Genomic DNA, 20,547 nt, shown 5'->3' on the forward strand with positions numbered 1-20,547 from the left:
AGTGTTATATCACTGTTGGATATGCTTAGTAATGAAGTTCATAATAAGGAGAGAGCTTTAATTTATAGGCTGGATTTCACTTTCGCACAAGCAGGTAAAGAAACACTAGTGTAAAAGTAACAAGATTGTGCACTTAATATGAAAGCTCGGCAGCCGCAGTGGACAGAAAGTCTCACTCGAAGTCAAGTCGTTTACGTGGCGTTTCACACTCTTGAACTCAAGCTGTCACTCTATCCCCTGGGTAAGTTATGTCCTATGCCCATATATATGATCCCCTGGAGACTTTAAGCAGCTTGACATGTCCAATTTCCTTTTTCATTGCGCCCAAAATGTTCAAAGGAAAACAAATTTATGATAATTCAAAACAATAGAAAGCATCATTCTGATGATTTAAAAACTCATAGTTACAAAAAGATAAAATAAAATTGGTTGGAAGAAATTTCAGCAAAAATAGAGAAAGGTTAATTAGTTGCGACCAAAGTCATAAAAAAAAATGATGGATTCGTAATGCGGCTAATGCCATTTACATTAGTTTGTCAATTGTTGCGGCCACACCAACCCCAAGGCATTCCTTCCAATTTTCCATCAATTTACATTAACTTGTCAATTCTTGGGGCCAATTTTCCAAACCCAGCTCATACGCCTCCGTACGTATAGTGTCGTGACTGACTGCCAAGTGCAGCTTGAACAATATCCCAAATACGGCTAGTCGGATTTGAACACTTTTGCGTAGGCGGCGCGTCTGCATTATGGTTCAGTCTTGACTATTCGCGAAAACAACAAATGCGAAAGAATACTAATCAAAAGACACCCAGAAAGGAAGCCAGGAAGGTTCGATCAAGTCCGATCAAGGCACCTTAATGACAACATATTCTTCCATCTTCAATATGTTGGTAACTTCCATCTTCAATATGTTGGTAACCATGTCAGCATGAAGGTCCTTTTTCCACATGAATGCCGAGAAGAATTTTCTACCATGGCTCTAGGGGGTGGTTTGGCCAACCGCTAGGGCCAAACCCATAAATGTTTGGGAGTGGCCAAAGCTATCCCCAACTGGTTGTTGGGATAGTTTCCCCATGAGGTGGTTCGGCCACCCCTTAGGGCGAACCCATAAATCAAAATTTTTTAGGTTTGGCCTTAGGGGGTGGCTCGGCCACACTCATGACTCAGCTGGAGTGGCCGTCCACCCTCATGGCAAAAATAGGGTTACTGGTCACCCTATATTTATTATTAGCTTATTTTATTATTTTATTTTTAAAATTTAAATAATATTTTATTATTTTATTATTAGTGAGATATGTGGTGGCTTGTAGACCCTTGGATGACATTGAAGGGTCATGATTAGAGAAATATTTGATGGGCAATTTTTTGCCCATTGCTGGAGATCCCAATCGGTTCACATTTTAGTAGGCGAAGTGTATGTGGATGGACTAGATTTAACAAATAGTCCTTTTTTAAGAGCATCTTCAAAAGAGTAGTCAAATGATTCAAAATAGTCCAATTTGACTATTTTGAGTCATTTTTGGTCTCTAACAGAATAATCAATTTGTAGATTTTTCATCTAGTATGAACAGCAGCCTATTCGCTGTTCGAACACTAGAAAATAAAAAATTGAGAAAAAATAATGGGTTCCTTTGTTTATTATATTCCTTTTTCTCTCTGCTATCTCCTTTAAACAAACAAACGGTCTTCAAGTATTCAATCTCTGCTACTTATATTTTGATCAAATCATAATATGTTTCACGCTCGAATACAACTCGTTCTTGTTGAATTCTAGCTGTCACTCTCTCCCCCATTTGCAATATGATCCTTAATTACCGGTCCCTGAAGATTACTTTAACCTCCATAGTTAAAAATTCTAACTTTTCAGGAGCAAACTTTTGTCAGATATTGAGTGGTAAATCATTGGTGGTTGGGCAAAAGACATGTACCTATAATTGTCTTTGTTTCTTTTTCCGAGTCTTCTCATATTATTATGGGGAGGGGTCAAGAGTCAACAAAATTTGTTGCTAAGGGCTGGTTGGCTGAAATTTTTTTTGTATTTTTGTATTTTTTTTTTATGTTAAAATTTTTTTGTTGTTAGAAATTGAAGGGGGGCTATGGACAATACCAATCCCCTCTCCGTCCGTCCCTGACTACATGGGTTAAATGACTCCTATGCTCCTTAAAAAAAAAAAAATGACTCCTATGCACGTAGAATAACTTGTCCATTTAGTCAAATACAGTTTATACATTTCACACATCTCAAATATTTTTTTTTCTTTTCCGGCACAGTCAATACTATTTAGGCTAGCAAATATATTACTTAGATTGTTCTTGGATTAATACTTATGTTCTATATGTAACATATGTGTATGTTCATCCTTATCATGTCCTAGCTATGAACTAATATATAATTTTTTAAGGAACTTCTCTTATTTTAGAGATTATTTATTTGTTGCAGTTTAAACCCGATTGGGTTAGAACTAATCCCAAACATTCTATAGAAAAACCGAAAACAGAGAACAGAGAACAGAGAACAGGGGAGAAGAGAAAAAAAAGAAAGAGAACATTGGTGATCCCTTCTTAATGTCTTGCAGATGGAAGAACAAGGAGAAGCTCCAGTTACCAGCTTGATTGTCTTTGACCATGGTTGTTAACTTGTTAGGCTTAGGTTGCCGTTAGAATTCACGAATATGTAATAAGCTAGCTACTTACCAAAGAGAAGAAAATGTAATAACATATGTTTGCTTCTTATATTTTTCCATGTGCTTCAGCTATCTAACTCTTAGATGTGGCAGATGTTTTGATTTTTACCGATCAACATCCACCGCAATCAGGACAGGCAATTGAGAGAAGCCATAGATAAAGCTCATGTATCCGAACCGGTCCTAAGCACCTGTTGGAACACATATTTCTATCTAGAACCTCTCATATTGCAATCGAACAAACCACGAAATGAACAAAGATGGGATTGCAGCCAATGCCAATCATCTCATCAAAAGATGTCCAAAAAATTATAAATTGATGAATTAGCAAAATTAGGTGGGGTAACACGAAAGAAGCTTTAATTAACCTTTTCGTTTCTTTTGACTAGTGTTGACCTTAAGTCAATGCTTTTATAATACCTTTGATGTGATGACCGTTTGATTTTCAGATGGATGGATGACTAAGTCATCGGACAGCAGGCAGGGCTTAGTACGCACGAAAATTCAAAAAATAGACTACACGCCGTAAACCTTACGATGTGAAGGCCGTTGAGCAATTAACTGCTAACCGCTTTTAAAGGGGGTTAGGAAAAACTATTAACCGTCTATATATATTATATAAAAATACATGAAACGACACTGTTTTTATGGTTAAATATATTGGGAAAATTACACTTTAACTCTCAAAGTTTATGGCGATTTTTAATTTGACATCTAACGTTTTAATTTTTGCAATGCACTTCTCTAAATTTTCAAATTTTTGCAATTCAACCATTCCGTTTTGACTGACGCACGTGATCACTGTTAGCCTTTTTGCCACATTGGGTGGAGTCGAGTACATATACTAATAGGACTCCTCTTCACAGTTGCATGCAATCAATACAATAAACAATGAAGCTTTATTAGGCATTTAACCGTGGAAAATTATAGGGCAACACTATTATGATTTGACGTCAATGCTCTACTATGCCAAAATCATAATAGGCAAATTCTTTGGAGTAATTATAGAAATCACTTTTGTGTTCTTCTTCTGTCACTTTATGAATAAGGTGACTTTTAAAATCAGAATTTGATTAAAATTCAATAATGATCAATCATAAGTCCAATGGTGATTTTATAAGTCATATCGTTTTTGAAGTGACACAAGAGTCACTTTTGTCAACAAGAACTATTAGAATTAGCAGTTGCTAATAGAAGTTTCCAGATGTGAAAAAGGGAACTAATACTATTCCAAATATATATATATTAATTATTATTTTTTTACCATCATCGATGCTGGTTTAGTGTTCTAAGATATTAATCTCCATGTGGTTTGGTAAACAGTAAGACATGGATTCAATTTTTGCAATTAAAATCCTTATGTCTTATTAGTATAAACAAAATTGATTTACACTCATTTGTGGCAGGGTTGTGTTAAACTATGACTCACCTTGGTTTGAGGAAGCATATGTGATACCCTGCTTTGCATACCATAGATTCCACTATATCTGGTCTTGCCCATGTTGAGAAGCCACATCTAATTGCAACGTCTACCATTTTTAATTAAAAAAAAAAAAAAAAAAATTTGTTTTCGAAGCACCTTATTCTAAATTGGACAAAGTTTTTCTCCAACAAAGTTTATAAAAATGAAATGTTCTCACATGCTTTTAAATAACATGTAAAAAGCACATGGCCTTTTAATAAATGTTATTCCAACTTTGTCATTGCAATTAAAAAATGCATGTGCTTCTCACATGCAAAAGACACATGTCATTTTTCCTCTAGACTCTAACTCAGTTTGAAAGAAAACTTTGTCATTCTAAATTATGAAAAAACAATCTAATTATCTGCGGCATATGCATACTATTTATACAGATTTGATTGGCCCCATGGCCCGGCCACCTTAATTTTTAATGTTCTTCACCTAATTGGATCCATATGTTACTGTAACTGGCGTAGCCATCCACGGATGGTGATTACACCCGTGAAGTAGAAAGAGCACAGATAGATCATATATATATAGTGGGATGAGTTATGAACTGTATTATAATTATATTTATTGTATACTTTTGTATCAGCATACAATAAATATAATTACAGTTATACGGTTATACGGTTATGGCCGTTAGGCAGAAATATCCTTCAGATCATTCATATCAATACCATTACTATTAACAAATTAATTAAATTCCAAATTCTAGATTACCATGTAACTTGCCAGGTGCCTAATCCGTAATCATGTCATGCAAATTTGGTCCTCTTTAATTTATTAATTTGGATACCATTTTCTCTTTTCATTATTCTTTAATTAATTTGTTTTCTTGTTAGATTTATTTTGCACCGTTACAGTGAGTCATTGATTTTCCATTTTGGGTTTGTGCCAAAGAAGAAAGCAAGGCCTTCCCAGTATTGCTTTCTTTTTGCCCAAACTAATTAATTAGGAACAATAATGGATTAGTTGGTCTATGAAGTTAGTGGCCAACTACAAAAAAAATGGTCTTTAGCGACCAAATGTTTAGCTGCGACTTTTAAAAGTTGCTGCTAATGACTGCTAATAGTAGACGCTAAATACAAAAGAAAATTAGTATTTTGCAGTGACCTGCCGCTATTGGTATGTCATTAGTGGCGACATCATAGTCGTCGCTAATGTTATGTCATTGGCGGCAACACTAGACTTACTTCAAACCTTTTTTTGCGACAAAAAAAAAAAACAAAAATTTTTTTTACCATTGAATTACTAGCAACCACCAAATAGCGGCCACGTGTCGCCGCTATTTGTAAATAGTGGCCACTTTTTGTTCATTAGCGCCGACTTAATTTGGATCGCCGCCAATGACCCTGATTTTTGTAGTGTTATATATATATATATTCCGATTACAAATAGCACTTTATATGTTGGTATTAAGTAACATGAGTTTATAAGTGTCTAAACGACCTTGAAATTTTTGACGAACCTAAATCCGTAATGACATAATTTAGGTCCTTATAGAGAAACTAAACGTAACAACACAAAGTTGATTTAGATTAATTACTCTTCCATTTATTCATAACATAATAATCTTTATATAAAGGAGCAATTACAATTTTCCCTAAGAAAATTAGGGTTGAGTCATCAATAAAGTGAGTACTCTTATTGGAAATACAAGCCTAATATGACTATAGTTGACTTATACTACTTAGTGTACGTGCATGAGTAAAGAAGGGGTATTATTCCTAGTTTGAGGAGGAACGTAACAAAATTCTGCTTGAGTTCAGCTTGAAACGTACACTTGTCAGCTCTATCCATTCATCTCCTCCTTTGAGCTAGTACTTGCGCTGTAAGTGTTGAAGGCCAAATCAGAGCACATCATATAACCTTAAAAGCATCTAAGATGTACTTGGTAAAATTCTATAATTTTCAACTATTATTGAATGCAAAATAAGCTTTAATTTATATTTGAGTAATGTAGACTACCATACGAGTGTTATATATATACCTTAATGATGTTTGACAATAAAAATCATCCATTGGATCACACTAGTAAAAAAACAAAAAAATTAAGAGTTGATTTTCTCTATTTTTTCATCCCAACTATATGACATTCATATAAGAGTTTACTAAATAACGTTAGTTTTTATATTAATACTCACTTAGGCCTACCAATTTTCCCACAACTTTCCTCTTTTTTTTAGAAAAAGAAAATGAGTGATACTACTCTTCACAAACATTTTACACTAGCGAATGCTTAGCCTATTTTAAGCGACTTTCCATGTCAGCCACTTTAAAAAAAGCAAACGTGTTAACCACATAAAACATGTTACATCCGGTATAAATTACTGAAATGAGTGTGAATAGCAAAAGATTTATGGTAGGCATATTTACCCGTCAGCCATAGCAGCTGTCCCCACTTCTTTGTCATCCAAAGTAGACCTCTCTACAATCTTGAAGAACCAATCGAGCAAGTCCTGGTGACCCACAAAGAGGTTAGCCACCTCTTCACAAACCTCGTTCATGTCCGTACTCCCCTTACGATGGATGTCCATAATAGCTACGAACCGCATGATAACATTCGGCTTATTCTTGAAACGGGCTATTACCATGTTCATCAAATGTTTGGCTTCCGTTATTCCGCTATATGCATCTTGATCCATGGGTGTGTTTATCATGAACACCGCTGATGATTTCTCTTCTTTTCTACTCTTTAAGGTAAGGTTGGTTTTGGATATATATATATATATATATATATATATATATATATATATATATAGGACTATGTATTGGAGGCAAAAAAGAAGAATCAAAGTTTAAACTTCAGCTCATGCAACTTAACACACACAAATGATGCATGAGCCATGAAATCACAAGAAAATTTTAGATCTTTGGCCTTATCCCCGCTGCTTAGCTAACCTTCAGCTCATACAACTTATCCCTCCACACACACAAGCATGATGCATGAGCCATAATGAAATCACAAGAATCGGCAAAGGAAAGGAAAAGAAAAGAAATAAAAAGGCAAAGGAAAAAAATTTACTTTATTTTTTGAGGAATATTAGGCTTATAAACAAACTTTTACAACATGATGTGCTACAACATGATTGGAAATATGATAAATTCAACTTTTGAGAAACCCAATCATATTGTGCCACATCATGTTGTAAATTTATTTTATTTTATTGTAAAATTTGTTTGTAAGCCTAGCATTTTTCATTCTATAAATATCTCACAAAGTTGATGTTTGTAAGGTCTAAATAGCTCTTGAATCTGCCTTTGTTAATAGCTCTTGAATCTGCCTTTGTTAATATATATATATAATGATTACTAGACCACAACAACATAATTGGATAGTTGTACGATAAAAATATAATTTCTGGCATTAGTCTAAAGTTTATTAGAAGCAACATAGATTATTAATTTTTTGATTGAAATGGAGAAGAGCTACTTTATAATCAAATTATTGGTGTATATAGTGCCGTGTTATTTAATTTTTTTATTTTTTATTTATTTATTTATTTATTTTTTAAAATAGCGCAATAACATATAAATCATAAGATCTGTAATATAATCTTTACCTAAAAAGTAGTTCCTTTAAAAATAGCGGGACATTTCTCGTAAAACTTATTCTCGTAAAGTCACTTCTATATGTGATCACTTTACCTTTCCTTTCTCAAAACGTTTTTTTTTTTTTTTTTTTTGAAATTTTTTGAAAAAAATACATTTTACCACGCCAAAGTTGGATAACTTTTTATTTTTATTTTTCCTACAAAGTTTAAAAGAATTGCAATGTACCCTCCCGAAGATTCTACAATTGTTAATGCTACACATTCGCTAACAAATTTTGTCTTCTCTGGGGGAAAAACTGCCACATGCATGAAATCAATGATTTATGGCTTTCCGAAAAAGTTATTGTGGAAGAGATCAATATTTTCCAAGTTGTTTTCTTGTGGAAGAGCAATTTGATAGCCAAAAAAGAAAAAAGAAAACCTGACGTGTTGGGCAAAGAATAGTAATGCAAGTGTTGGGCAAAGAAATGTACGTGGAGCAATACTAGCATTTGGAATTCCAGTCATACAGTTATCGCCGTTAGGTACAAATTAATATCCTTCACATCATTCAGTATCGTTAGGCGTACGTTACAGGTAGAAATATCCTAAACTTGAACTTGGGAGTTGTATCCATTCATCTCCTCCTTTGAGCCGGCATTTGATCTGTAAGTGTTGAAGTCACAGCCCGTTAACAATGAAATCGCAAGTAAAAAAAAATTAACAGCTTACTAAATAGCATTAGCTTTTATATTAATATTCATTTAGGCCTACAAATTTCTGCTCAACTCTCCTCTCTATTTTTGGAAAGGAGTAATGAGTCTTCACAGTCATTTAACTTTGGCGGATGCTCAACGTATTTTAAGTGGCTTTGATATTATGTGCTTTAAAAAAGCAAATGTGTTAGCCACTTAAAATACATTAGACTCCTTCTCATATCATATAAAATGAATATGATAAATAAGTGTAAATGGCCACATTATTAAAAGATTTATCAGTCGGCATATTTACTTGTTAGGCTTAGAAGTAGACTGATCATCTGAAGCAGACTTCTCTATGAACCTTAAGAATCGATCGAGCCAAAGAGATTGGCCACCTCTGCACAAATCGTATCCCCCCACACACAAGCACATGATGCATGAGCCATGAATTAAATCGCAAGAATCGATCGGCAAAGGAAAGGAATGGAAAAGGAATAAAAAGTCAAAGGAAAAAAAATTATTACTATTTTTTTTTGTTTTCAAGGAAATTAAATGAAGCAAGGTAAGGAAGTTTTTCGTCGCACTCCATTATCATTTTATTTTCTTTAGGGTGCATTTGGGATTATGATTTTGAAAGAATAATCTGCATTTTTAGCTAGATTGAGTATTTAAAAAGTACTTAATCTAAAATAAGAAAAAATTCTACAATTTCTATAAGCAGATTATAGGGTGTTGATTTGAAAAAGCGTAAATTTAAACTAAAATCACAATTTCGCATAACAAATATTTGATAAAAAGGTAGCGATTTTAAAAACACAATTTTTAAAATCGCACTTATTGAAACAACAATTCCATATGAACCCTTAATCAACATAAATATGTAATAAGAAGAAAATGTATATGTTTGATTTGTACATTAAATTGGGTATCATTCACGTACAGCTCACCAAAACCAATTACCTAAAATCATATTCATTAAAAAAAAAATTAAGAGATATATTGTTACATTACCACTTTTCTCATATGCTTAAACTTTTAGAAAAACTGATGACTTAACATGGTATCAGAGCTAAAGATTCTGCGATCCAACCTTAACTCCGTCAATTCACACCCTTTAAATTAAATATTCCACGTATTGGGCCTCACCTATTAAAATGAAATTTGAGCCCACATGTGAGGGGAGAGAGTATTAAAGTAATGATTAAGTAATTAAATTTATCTCTTCTTATAAGCTTAAACTTTTTAAATAACTAGTAATTTAACATACATAACACACACACATACATATATATATATATATATATATATATATATATATATATAGCCATTATTAATTTCTACGACTAATTAATGAATTGTTTCAGAATAGTTGACGAAGGAAAATGAGTTTGACCACTCTTTGACTTCCTATGGCTTTTGCCAATCTAGAGGAAGTCAAAGAGTGGTCAATCTCATTCTAAACAATCAAACCAATTAATCCTATATGCAAAATGAGCTTGAAAGATTGACGTTTACTTAATTAATTAATAGGAGTCATAATACAACAGAACTACATATATACCTAATACAGTAGCACTTTATATATTGCTACTAATGAGCGAATAGTAACTAAAGATGAAGGCACCGTTTGACAACCCTTTCCCCTTCCCTTTCCCTCAATTCTATTCACGCTTCCTTTTTTCAAAAAAACAACATAAAAACCTCATCACTCTTTTATTTTTTATATCACATTGATCATTAACTTTTTACCACTATTCAAATAAAAAAATCACAACACAACACTTTTTCACTTTTTTTTCTTTTTTTTGTTTTTTTTTGTTTTTTCCCCATATCAATCCCCGTCAGCTACAATAACAAAGAGAAAATGGTGGAAAAGGATTTGCCAAACATGCACTCCCCAAGTGTCTAAACCACCTTGAAATTTGTTAGGAACGTCCTAAATCTGTGATGGGATAATTTCGGTTCTTATAGAGAACCTAAACCTAACAACACAGGGTTCATTTAGATTAATTGCTCTTCCCTTTATTCATAACATAACAATCTTTAAATAAAGAAGGTATTACAGTGTTCCCTAGGAAAATTAGGGTTGATTCCTCAATAAAGTGCTCTTATGAAAATACAAACCTAATATGACTATCGTTGACTTATACTACTTAGCATGCAATGGTAAAGCATGGATATTATTCCTAGTTTGAGGAGGATTGTAACAGTATTCTTCTTTAGTTTAGTTTGAAACGTACACCTGTGAGCTCTATCCATTCATCTCCTCCTTTGAGCTAGCACTTGCTCTGTAAGTGTTGAAGTCCAAGTCAGAGCACATCATGATATAACCTTAAAAGCATCTAACATGTACTTGGTAAAATTCTATAACTTTCAACTATTATAGAATGCAAAATAAGCTTATATTTGAGTAATGTAGACTATCATACGATTGTTATATAACTTTATGATATTTGATAGTAGAAAATATCGATTGGATCGTACTTGTAAAAAAAAAAAATTAAGAGTTGATTTTCTCAATCATGTCATCCCAACTATATATATGACATTCATATAAGTGTCTACTAACTCATTTAGGCCTAACAATTTTCCCACAACTCTCCCTCTTTTTTCAAGAAAAAAAAAAATAGTACTAATGCTACTATTTACGCCCATTTTACGCTAGCAGATGCTTAGCCTATTTTAAGTTGTTTTCCACATCAGCCACTTTAAAAAAGCAAATGTGTTACCACATAAACCTTGTTACATCCGGCATAAAATGAGTATGATAAATTAGGTGTGAATAGCAAAAGATTTATGGTTGGCATCTTTACCCGTCAGCCTTAGCAGCAGTCTCCTCTTTTTTGTCATCCAAAGCAGAATCCTCTACAATACTTAAGAACCGATCGAGCAAGTCCTGGTGACCCACAAAGAGATTAGCCACCTCTTCACAAACCTCATTCATGTCCGTACGTCCCTTACCATGGAGATCCATAATAGCTATGAACCGCTTGACAACATTCTCCTGGCGCTTGAAACGGACTATTACCATGTTCATCAAATCCATGGCTTCCCTTAATCCGCTACGTTCATCTCGTTCCATGGGTGTGTTTATCAACAACGCTGATAATTTCTCTTCTTTTCTACTCTTATATGGTAAGGTTGGTTTTGGATATATATATATATATTGGCGGCAAAAAAAAAAAAAAAAAAAAATCCAAGTTTAAACTTCAGCTCATGCAACTTAACACCCGCACACATGATGCATGAGCCATGAAATCACAAAAAAATTTTAGATCTTAGGCCTTATCCCAGCATCGCCAACCTTCAGCTCATAAAATTATTCCCCGCATCCCACCCCGGCCACACACACACACAAGCGTGATGCATGAGCCATGAAATCACAAGAATCGATCGGCAAAGGAAAGGAAAAGAAAAGAAATAAAAAGGCAAAGGAATTTTTTTTATTTTTTTTAAAGGAAATGAAGCAAGGTTAATTAAGGAAGTATTTCCGTTGCAGCCCTTTATTTTTCTTTCCTTAATCAACATACGAAATGGTTTGGTGGGGGCGTATTCTTTCGGTTTTGTCAGTGCTTTAGTTAAGTAGTAAAGCTGCGTACCACATAAATATTCTATATATCTCACAAAGTTAATGTTTGCAAGGTCTAAATAGCTCTTGAATCTGCCTTTGTTAAAGGAAAAAACAAAAAAAAAAAAAAATCAATGATTACTAGACTACAACAACATAACGAGATAATTGTACGTATGATAAAAATATGATTTCTGGCATTAGTGTAAAATTTATTAGAAGCAACATAAATTATTATTATTATTACATATGTATTATTATTTTTGGTTAGGTGACCGAATAATTTTTTTTTTTAATTAAGTCTATAAGAAAAAGAAAATTTTCAATGAAGTCAAAGCAAAATATCTAATTCGATTGTCGGTAGTTTTTGATTGAAATGGAGAAGAGCTAATTTATAATCAAAATTTTGTTTTACTACATATCTAATGGTGTATATAGTTCCATGTCATTTAAAATTTTTAAATAACGGGGCAACATATACATCATAAGATATATAATATAATCTTTACCTGAAAAATTGTTCCTTTAAAAATAGCCGGACATTCTCGTAACCCTTTCCACCGCGAAGATGAAAAGAACTCATCAAGCAAATCCGGATGGTTCTCAAAAAGAGCGGCAACCTGAGCACGAGCGCCCTTTATGCCCCTGTCCATACATATTCACGACATCCAAGAAGCACTTGTAAATACCCTCTTCATGGCGGAAGCGCCTGTGCACTTTGTTGGTGAAGTCGATGGCTTTCCTTAACCCTCTTGTTTCCATGGCGTACACGAGGCTTAGCGTTGCGGTGGTTGATCCGTCGATAGATGAGTTTGTGTGTGCCAACAGACAACAACGTTGGGGTGGAGTCGAGTATATATACTAATGGGACTCCTCTTCACCGACACAAAATCTTGGGATGCTAATAGATTTGTAGTCGAATGCTTATATATTTGCTTTTGCTTAATATTCATCTCTCTCTCTCTCTCTCTCTCTGATTTGACGAGTGGCAGCATAAGCATTGATCAACTCACTTACAAAAAAAAAAAAAAAAAAGGGAAGGGGCATTGATCAACTCATCGATCAATTATTGTTTCTAATTAGTTTTCATGGGCAAAAATCAATACTGGGAAGGCCTTATTTTCTCTTTTCATTATCTTTTAGTCTTCTTGCTAGATTTATTTTGCACCGGTAGAGTCTTAAAAAAGGCAAAGAAGAAGGCCAGGCCTTCCCAGGATTGCTTCCTTTTTTCCCAAACTAATTAGAAACAATAATGGATGAGTTGGTCAATAATGAAGTTAGTTACCAATATTATATGCAAAATGAGCTTCAAATATTATCGTTTAGCTTAATTAATGTAAGTCCAAATACAACAGAACTACATATATTCCTAATACAACGTTCAATAGGAAAATTAGAGTTGATCGAGTCATCAATTAATCAAGTGACTCTTATGAAAATACATATCTAATATGATTATAGTTGACTTATACTAAACCTGCCAGGGTAAAGCGTGGATATTATTCCTAGTTTGAGAATGATCTTAACAAAATTATTTTCACTTCAGTTCGAAACATACACTTGTGAGCTCTATCCATTCTTCTCCTCGTTTGAACTAGCACTTGCTCTGTAAATGTTGAAGTCCGAATCAAAGCGCATCATATAACATTAAAAGCATCTAACATGTACTTTATTAAAATTCTATAATTCTCAACTATTGAATGCAAAATAAGCATGATGCATGAGCCACGAAATCACAAGAATCGGCGAAGGAAAGGGAAAGAAAAGAAATAAAAAGGCAAAGGAATTTTTTTTTTTTTTTTTTTTTTTCAAGGAAATGGAGCAAGGTTAAGGAAGTATTTCCGTTGCAATCCATTATTTTATTTCCTTAATCAACATAAATATGTAATAAAAAGAAAATGTATATGCTTGAGTTTTACATTAACGCTGAACAATTAAAGGGCAACAATATTATGATTTGACGAATAATACTACGTACAAGGAGTAATGCTACAAGTCTTTTTTGTGTCCCTCTTGAGTCCTTCCAAGAATGATGTGGCTGTTAAAATCACCATTGAACTTGTAATTGATAATTATTAAATTTTGATCAAAATGTGATTTTAATATCATTCTTGAAGAGACTCAAGAGGGACACAAGAAGAGCTTCTAGAATTACTCATGATTTGACGTCAAATGCTCTACTATGCCAAAATTATAATAGGCAATTCTTTGGAGTAATTATAGAAGTCACTCTTGTGTTACTCCATGAATGAGGTGGCTTTTAAAATTGGAACTTGATCAAAATTCAATAATGATCAATCACAAGTTCAATAATAATTTTATAAGGCACATCATTTTTAGAGTGACATAAGAATATGTGACACAAGCCAATATATATATATATATATATTGGAGGCAAAAAAAGTAAAATCAAAGTTTAAACTTCAGCTCATTCAACTTAACACGCACACAAATTATGCATGAGCCATGAAATCACAAGAAAATTTTAGATCTTAGGCCTTATCCCAGCTGCTTAGCCAACCTTCAGCTCATACAACTTATCTCCCTCCCACCCCCCACACACACACAAGCATGATGCATGAGTACTCATGAAATCACAAGAATCGGCAAAGGAAAAGAAAAGAAAAGAAATAAAAATGCAAAGGAAAAAAAAAAAAAAAAAAATCAAGGGAATGAATTAAGGAAGTATTTCTGTTGCAGTCCATTATTTTCTTTCCTTTTTTTTTTTTTTATTGTAACAAACCTTCCTTCATACAACAAAGAGATTACAGTAACAGGAAAAGAAAACCAAATACAAGCTTGCTGTAAACCCCAACCGGCCAGATCTCAAAAAACAGGAATGAGATCATATATGGAAAAGAAAGATGCGAATGCAGCCCAAGAAAACGCTTGCTGGGGCGCATACTGGTGATGGATACCACCATCGAGAGTACGAATACCTCTATTAAACATCTAAACAGGCTTCCTAAAAAGCCATGGAGATTTAGATGAGAAGTAACTGTGGAAAAAAGGTTTCCAAAAGGAAACTAGTAAGAAAAGGAAAAAAGATCCTCTCCACAGACAAAGAGTCTGAAGACCAAACAGATCGGGATAAAAACTAAGCAACAAAGCCGAAAAATACAGAAAGTTACACAAGATAACAGGAAAGAACTCAAAACATAGCAGCTACGATGGAGGGGAGCTTCGGCAGACACTGCATGGCGCATGGGGCCCACGCGCCAGCACGTGTGGTCCACGCCCAGACACGTGGCTGTCGAAAGGAGCCACACAGGAGGTCGTCGGAAAGCTGGAATCGGTGATGATGGTGGATGGGCACGTGTTTGGCTGGGGCTGATGGAAAGAAATAGACCTGACTTTGAAAAAGGCATTCTTTAAGCCAACACAGATCCAGCCGGTGAAGCGATGAAGGAGGCGATCCATGGTAAAGAGGAAGCGGGAGATCCATTGCGGCTGCAATTTCTTGAGCGTCAGGGATAAATCGTCAAAGACGATAGATAGATCTCTAAAAAACTCTAGAGAAGAAATAGTTGTCTCACAAAAGGAGAAACTCAAGAAGAAAGGGAACAAAAACCATGAGAAGGGGGTGGGAGGAGGAGGGAAACCAGAAGTTCCCTCCTCCTCAAGCTTAGTTGGCTGCGTTTGAGACAGGAGAGAGAAGAGAGGTTTTTCTTTCTAGAGAAGAGAGGTTGAAGGAGAACTCTAAGCAGTAGCCGAAGCACAGCAAAAACCATTATTTTCTTTCCTTAATCAACATAAGAATGGATTGGTGGGGGCGTATTCTTTCGGTTTTGTCCATGCTTTAGTTAAGCAGTAGTGATGCATACCACATAAATATTCTATAAATATCTCACAAAGTTAATGTTTGTAAGGTCTAAATAGCTCTTGAATCTGCCTTTGTTATAAAAAAAATATTCAATGATTACTAGACCACAACAACATAATGGGATGGTTGTACGATAAAAATATGATTTTTGGCATTAATCTAAAGTTAATTAGAAGCAACATAGATTATTAATTTTTTGATTGAAAGGGAGAAGAGCTACTTTATAATCAAAATTTTGTTTTATTGCATATCTAATGGTGTATATAGTTCCATGTCATTTAAAATTTTAAATAGCGTCGTAACATATACATCATAAGATATATAACAAAATCTTTACCTGAAAAGTTGTTCCTTTAAAAATAGCGGGACATCTTTCATAAAACTTATTCTTTAAAAGTCGCTTCTATCACTTTACCTTTCCTGTCTCAAAACTGTTCTTTGAAATATTTTGGAAAAAATACATTTCACTACCCGAAAGTTGGACCACTTTTTGGGTAGTCTAGCTAGTGTTAAAGTCACAGCACGTTAGTCTTTATAATAATATTCATTTAGGCCTACCAATTTCCACTCAACTCTCCTCTCTATTTTCTAGAAAAAGAAAAGGAGTAATGAGTCTTCACACCCATTTAATTTTGGCGTATTTTAAGTGACTTTTCATATCAAGTACTTTAAAAAAGTAAATGTGTTAGCCACTTAAAACGCGTCAAATCCGATATAAAATGAATATGATAAATAAGTGTGAATAGCCGCATTATTAAACGATTTACCCATTGGCATATTTACCTGTTTGCCGTTCCACTCCATTATTATTATTATTATTTTTTTCTTCGGTTGCGTTTGGGATTGTGATTTCACAAGAATAATCTGCATTTTTATATTAAGTATTTAAAAAGCACCTAATCTAAAATAGGAAGAAAAAAATCTGCGATTTCTATAAGCACGCTAAAGAGTTCTTATTTTAAAAAGCGTGAATTTAAACTAAAATCACAATTTTGCATAACAAATATGTTGGGAATAATTTTGCACCGCAAGCCCATCAGATTTTGGGCCTCGAGGCCAATGACAGGCTCACAGAGCTGTTAATTAAATAGCAGAAGATATAATCCGGGTGGGGATCTATTGAGAGAATCTGGGTAAAAAACTCCTATTCAAGGTCTTAATTGGAGAGAGCCCATGTCCAATTCTAACCCCTGGACTCCCAAATCAACTAAAATAAGAATAGATCTCAATTATTGCATATTGAGCAGATGTAATTATTGTGCATTGAAGCCGACGTACATCTAGAAGTCCTCAAAGAACACGCAGTTCACACCATACCGGAAACTGTTAGACAGAAAATTGTTCTAACAAAATATTAGATAAAAAAGTAGCGATTTCAAAAATGCAATTTTTAAAATCGCACTTATTAAAACAACAATCCCAAATGAACCATTAATCAACATAAATATGGGAAGAGAAGAAAATGTATATGTTTGATTAGTACATTAAATTGGGTATGATTCACGTACAGCTCACTAAAATCATTACCTAAAATCAATATTCATTAAAAATACGAAGAGATACATTACATATATATATAGCCATTATTAATTTCTACCACTAATTAATGAATTGCTTGAGAATAGTTTGTTGAAGGAAAATAAGGTTTAACACTCTTTGAGTTCGTCTAGCTTTTGCCGAAGGCGTGGTACAATTACAGGCCAGGCATCTCTTGGATTCTCCTTTAGGACCTCAACAAGCTCAATCCCTTCCTCGCCATATAGTTTCTGAATGCATCTCAAATTCATTGCACTCAGGTGCTCTTTAATCCGGATTGGATTCTCCGAATTATAACCTCCATTAATCTCATTCAACAGCTTCTCCGCAGCCTCTGTTGCTGAGATCACCGACGCCAACAACATATCCATTTCAAATCTATAGTCTTCATAAATATCATCTCAAACCCTTTCGTCTTTACTTTTTATCCTCCCTTCCGAGGAAAAAGTCCCGTCGTTCAAATTCTTACACATCTTCAAAGTGTCGTTCAACACGTGATCATCTTCTTGATTTGGTGTTGTCTTGCTATAAGTATAACTGGGAGTAACCCTTTTCACCGCGAAGATGAAGAACTCATCAAGCAAATCCGGATGCTTCTCAAAAAGAGGGCAACCTGAGCACGAGCGCCCTTCATGTCCAGAAGCCCCTAACTATACATATTCACGGCATCCAAGAAGCACTTGTAAACACCCTCTTCATGGCGGAAGCGCCAGTGCACTTTGTTGACGAAGTCGATGGCTTTCGTCAACCCTCTTGTTAACATGGCATCCATGGCATACACGAGAGGCGTAGCGTTGGGTGGTTGATCCGTCGATATCGATAGATGAGTTTGTTTGTGTGCCCACAGACAACAACGTTGGGGTGGAGTCGATCGAGTATATATACTAATTAATGGGACTCCTCCATCTTCACCGGCACCAAATCTTGGGATATATGCTTATAGATTTGAATTCTAATAGGACTCTTGTTCTTAGTTTAAGTAGTTAGCCGTTAAGCTTTCGTGTCCAGGCAAAATTAATAGGTGGTTTCTATTTTCTTTTTCTTTTTTTCTCTTTTATTTGGGAGGGCAGAAACTTTTGTTTACACAGGAGTTTTTTTTTTTTTTTTTAATGTGCGCTCAAATAATTAGAAACAATAATGGATGAGTTGGTCAATAATGAAGTTAGTCACCAATCTTATATGCAAAGTGAGCTTCAAAGATTAACGTCTAGCTTAATTAATAGAAGTTCAAATACAACAGAACTATACATATATTTGAATGTAGGAAAATTAGAGTTGAGTCATCAATCAAGTGACTCTTATGAAAATATATACCTAATAGGACTATAGTTAGACTTGTACTAGTTATCGTGTAAGGGTAAATCATGGATATATTATTCCTAGTTTGAGAATGATCTTAACAAACTCTTCTTCACTTTGGTTTGAAATCTACACTTGTGAACTCTATCCATTCATCTCCTCGTTTGAATGGCTAGCGAGTACTTTGCTCTTTTGAAGTCCGAATCAAACAACATTATATAACCTTAAAAGCATCTAAGATGTACTTTAGTAAAATTCTATAATTCTCAACTATTATAGAATGCAAAATAATTAAGCTTTATATTAGAATAATGTAAATTACTACATGACTTATATATATAACTTTATGATGCTGACAGTAAAAATTAACCATTGGATCGCACTTGTAAAAAGAAATAATGAAGGACATGATTTTATCTCTGACAGGTCATTCCAACTGTATGGTAGTCATATAGCAGTCATATAACAGCCAAGAACTGCTTGTATACATTCTCCTCATGCTTGGAACGGACTCTTACCATCTTCAACAAGTCAGTAGCTTCACTCGATCCCTTATCTACATCCATGGGTGTGTTTATCAACAACGCTGACGATTTCTCTTCTTTTCACCCGATCGGACCTGCCCGGGACCCCGCTGGAACTTGTCTGGGACCTACTCGGTTGGGTCCCGGTCAGCTCCAGATAAGGTCTCGGCGGGGTCCCAGTCAAGTCTCGGGCGGGTCCTGGACGGGTCCCTGGCAGGTTCGGTTGGGTCCCGCGCAGGTCCTAGGCAGGTCCCGGTCAGGTCCCAAGCAGGTCCCGGTCAAGTCCAGGGCGGGTCCCGGTCAAGTCTTGAGTGGGTCCCGGGCAAGTCCAGGTCAGGTCCCGAGCGGGTCCCAGGCAAGTCTCGAGTGGATCCCAGTCAGGTCCTGGGCGGGTCCCCAGCAGGTTCTAGGTAGGTCCTGATCAGGTCGCGGTGGGGTCCCAGTCAAATCCCAGGCTGGTCCCGATCAGCTCCCGAGCGGGTCCTAATCTCGTCCCGATAGGGTCCTGGGCGGGTCCCGGTCAGGTCCTGGTCAAGTTCCGGGCGAGTCCCGATCAGGTCCTTGGCGGGTCCCGGTCGGGTCCTAGGGAGGTCTCGGGCGGGTCCCGATCAAGTCCCAGGCATTTCTTGGGCAAGTCTCGAGCAGGTCCTTGGTAGGTCCCGACGGGGTCCTAGGCAGGTCCCGGGCGAGTGCCGGGTGGTTCTTAGTCAAGTCCCGAGCGGTTTTTGGTCAGGTCGCAGCGAGGTCCTGGTCAAATTTCGGGCGGGTCCCGATCAGGTCCGAGCGGGGGTCTCGTCCTGACAGGGTCCCGGGCGGGTCTTGAGCAGGTCCTGGTCAAGTTTCGGGTGAGTCTCGTTCAGGTCCTGACAGGGTCCCGAGTAGGTCCCGGGCAGGTCTCGGGCGAGTTCTGGTCAAGTCCCAGGCATGTCCTGGGCAAGTCTCGAGCGGGTCCCGGGTAGGTCCCAACGGGGTCCTGGGCAGGTCCTAGGCAGGTGCCGAGCGGTACTTGGTCAAGTCCTGAGCGGGTTCTGGTCAAGTCTTTGCGTGGTCCTGGGCAAGTCTTGGCATGGTCTATCAATTCTAGAATGAGATGCTCAAAGTCGAAAAATGGTTTACGATTTTGAAAACCGTAAACCATTTTCCTAAAATTAGAGAAGAATTTTTGGTCAATGGCAAAATATTTTCCGTTGACTATTATTTTACGTCGCGCCAAACAATCAAAAATACGTAAAACATTTTTTATAAATCATTTTACAGCGAAACAAACTAAGCCTAACTTTCTAATGCTTTGCACCCCTAGTCGTAGCGGTAGGGGGTGTTACACCTTCAACTACTAGAGTTCTACATTGCATCAGACGAAGTTCATTCATAAAGGAGCCACTATTGCTAGAGACAAACATGTAGTTTGCTG

The 20,547-nt window shown here is 35.8% G+C and overlaps 1 protein-coding gene across 1 annotated transcript in view; it reads left to right on the forward strand.

The window, feature by feature from the left end:
* The first annotated feature begins 19,176 nt into the window (after positions 1 to 19,176).
* Positions 19,177 to 20,547, forward strand: part of LOC132180646 (receptor-like protein 33) — a 7,893-nt gene continuing 6,522 nt past the window's right edge. The window contains exon 1 of the mRNA XM_059593539.1: positions 19,177 to 19,298. Within this exon, the coding sequence (XP_059449522.1) occupies positions 19,177 to 19,298 (122 nt within the window). The remainder of the gene's footprint in view (positions 19,299 to 20,547) is intronic.

This window comes from Corylus avellana, chromosome ca5, assembly GCF_901000735.1.
Source record: "Corylus avellana chromosome ca5, CavTom2PMs-1.0".
In the NCBI taxonomy this organism is placed as follows: domain Eukaryota; kingdom Viridiplantae; phylum Streptophyta; class Magnoliopsida; order Fagales; family Betulaceae; genus Corylus; species Corylus avellana.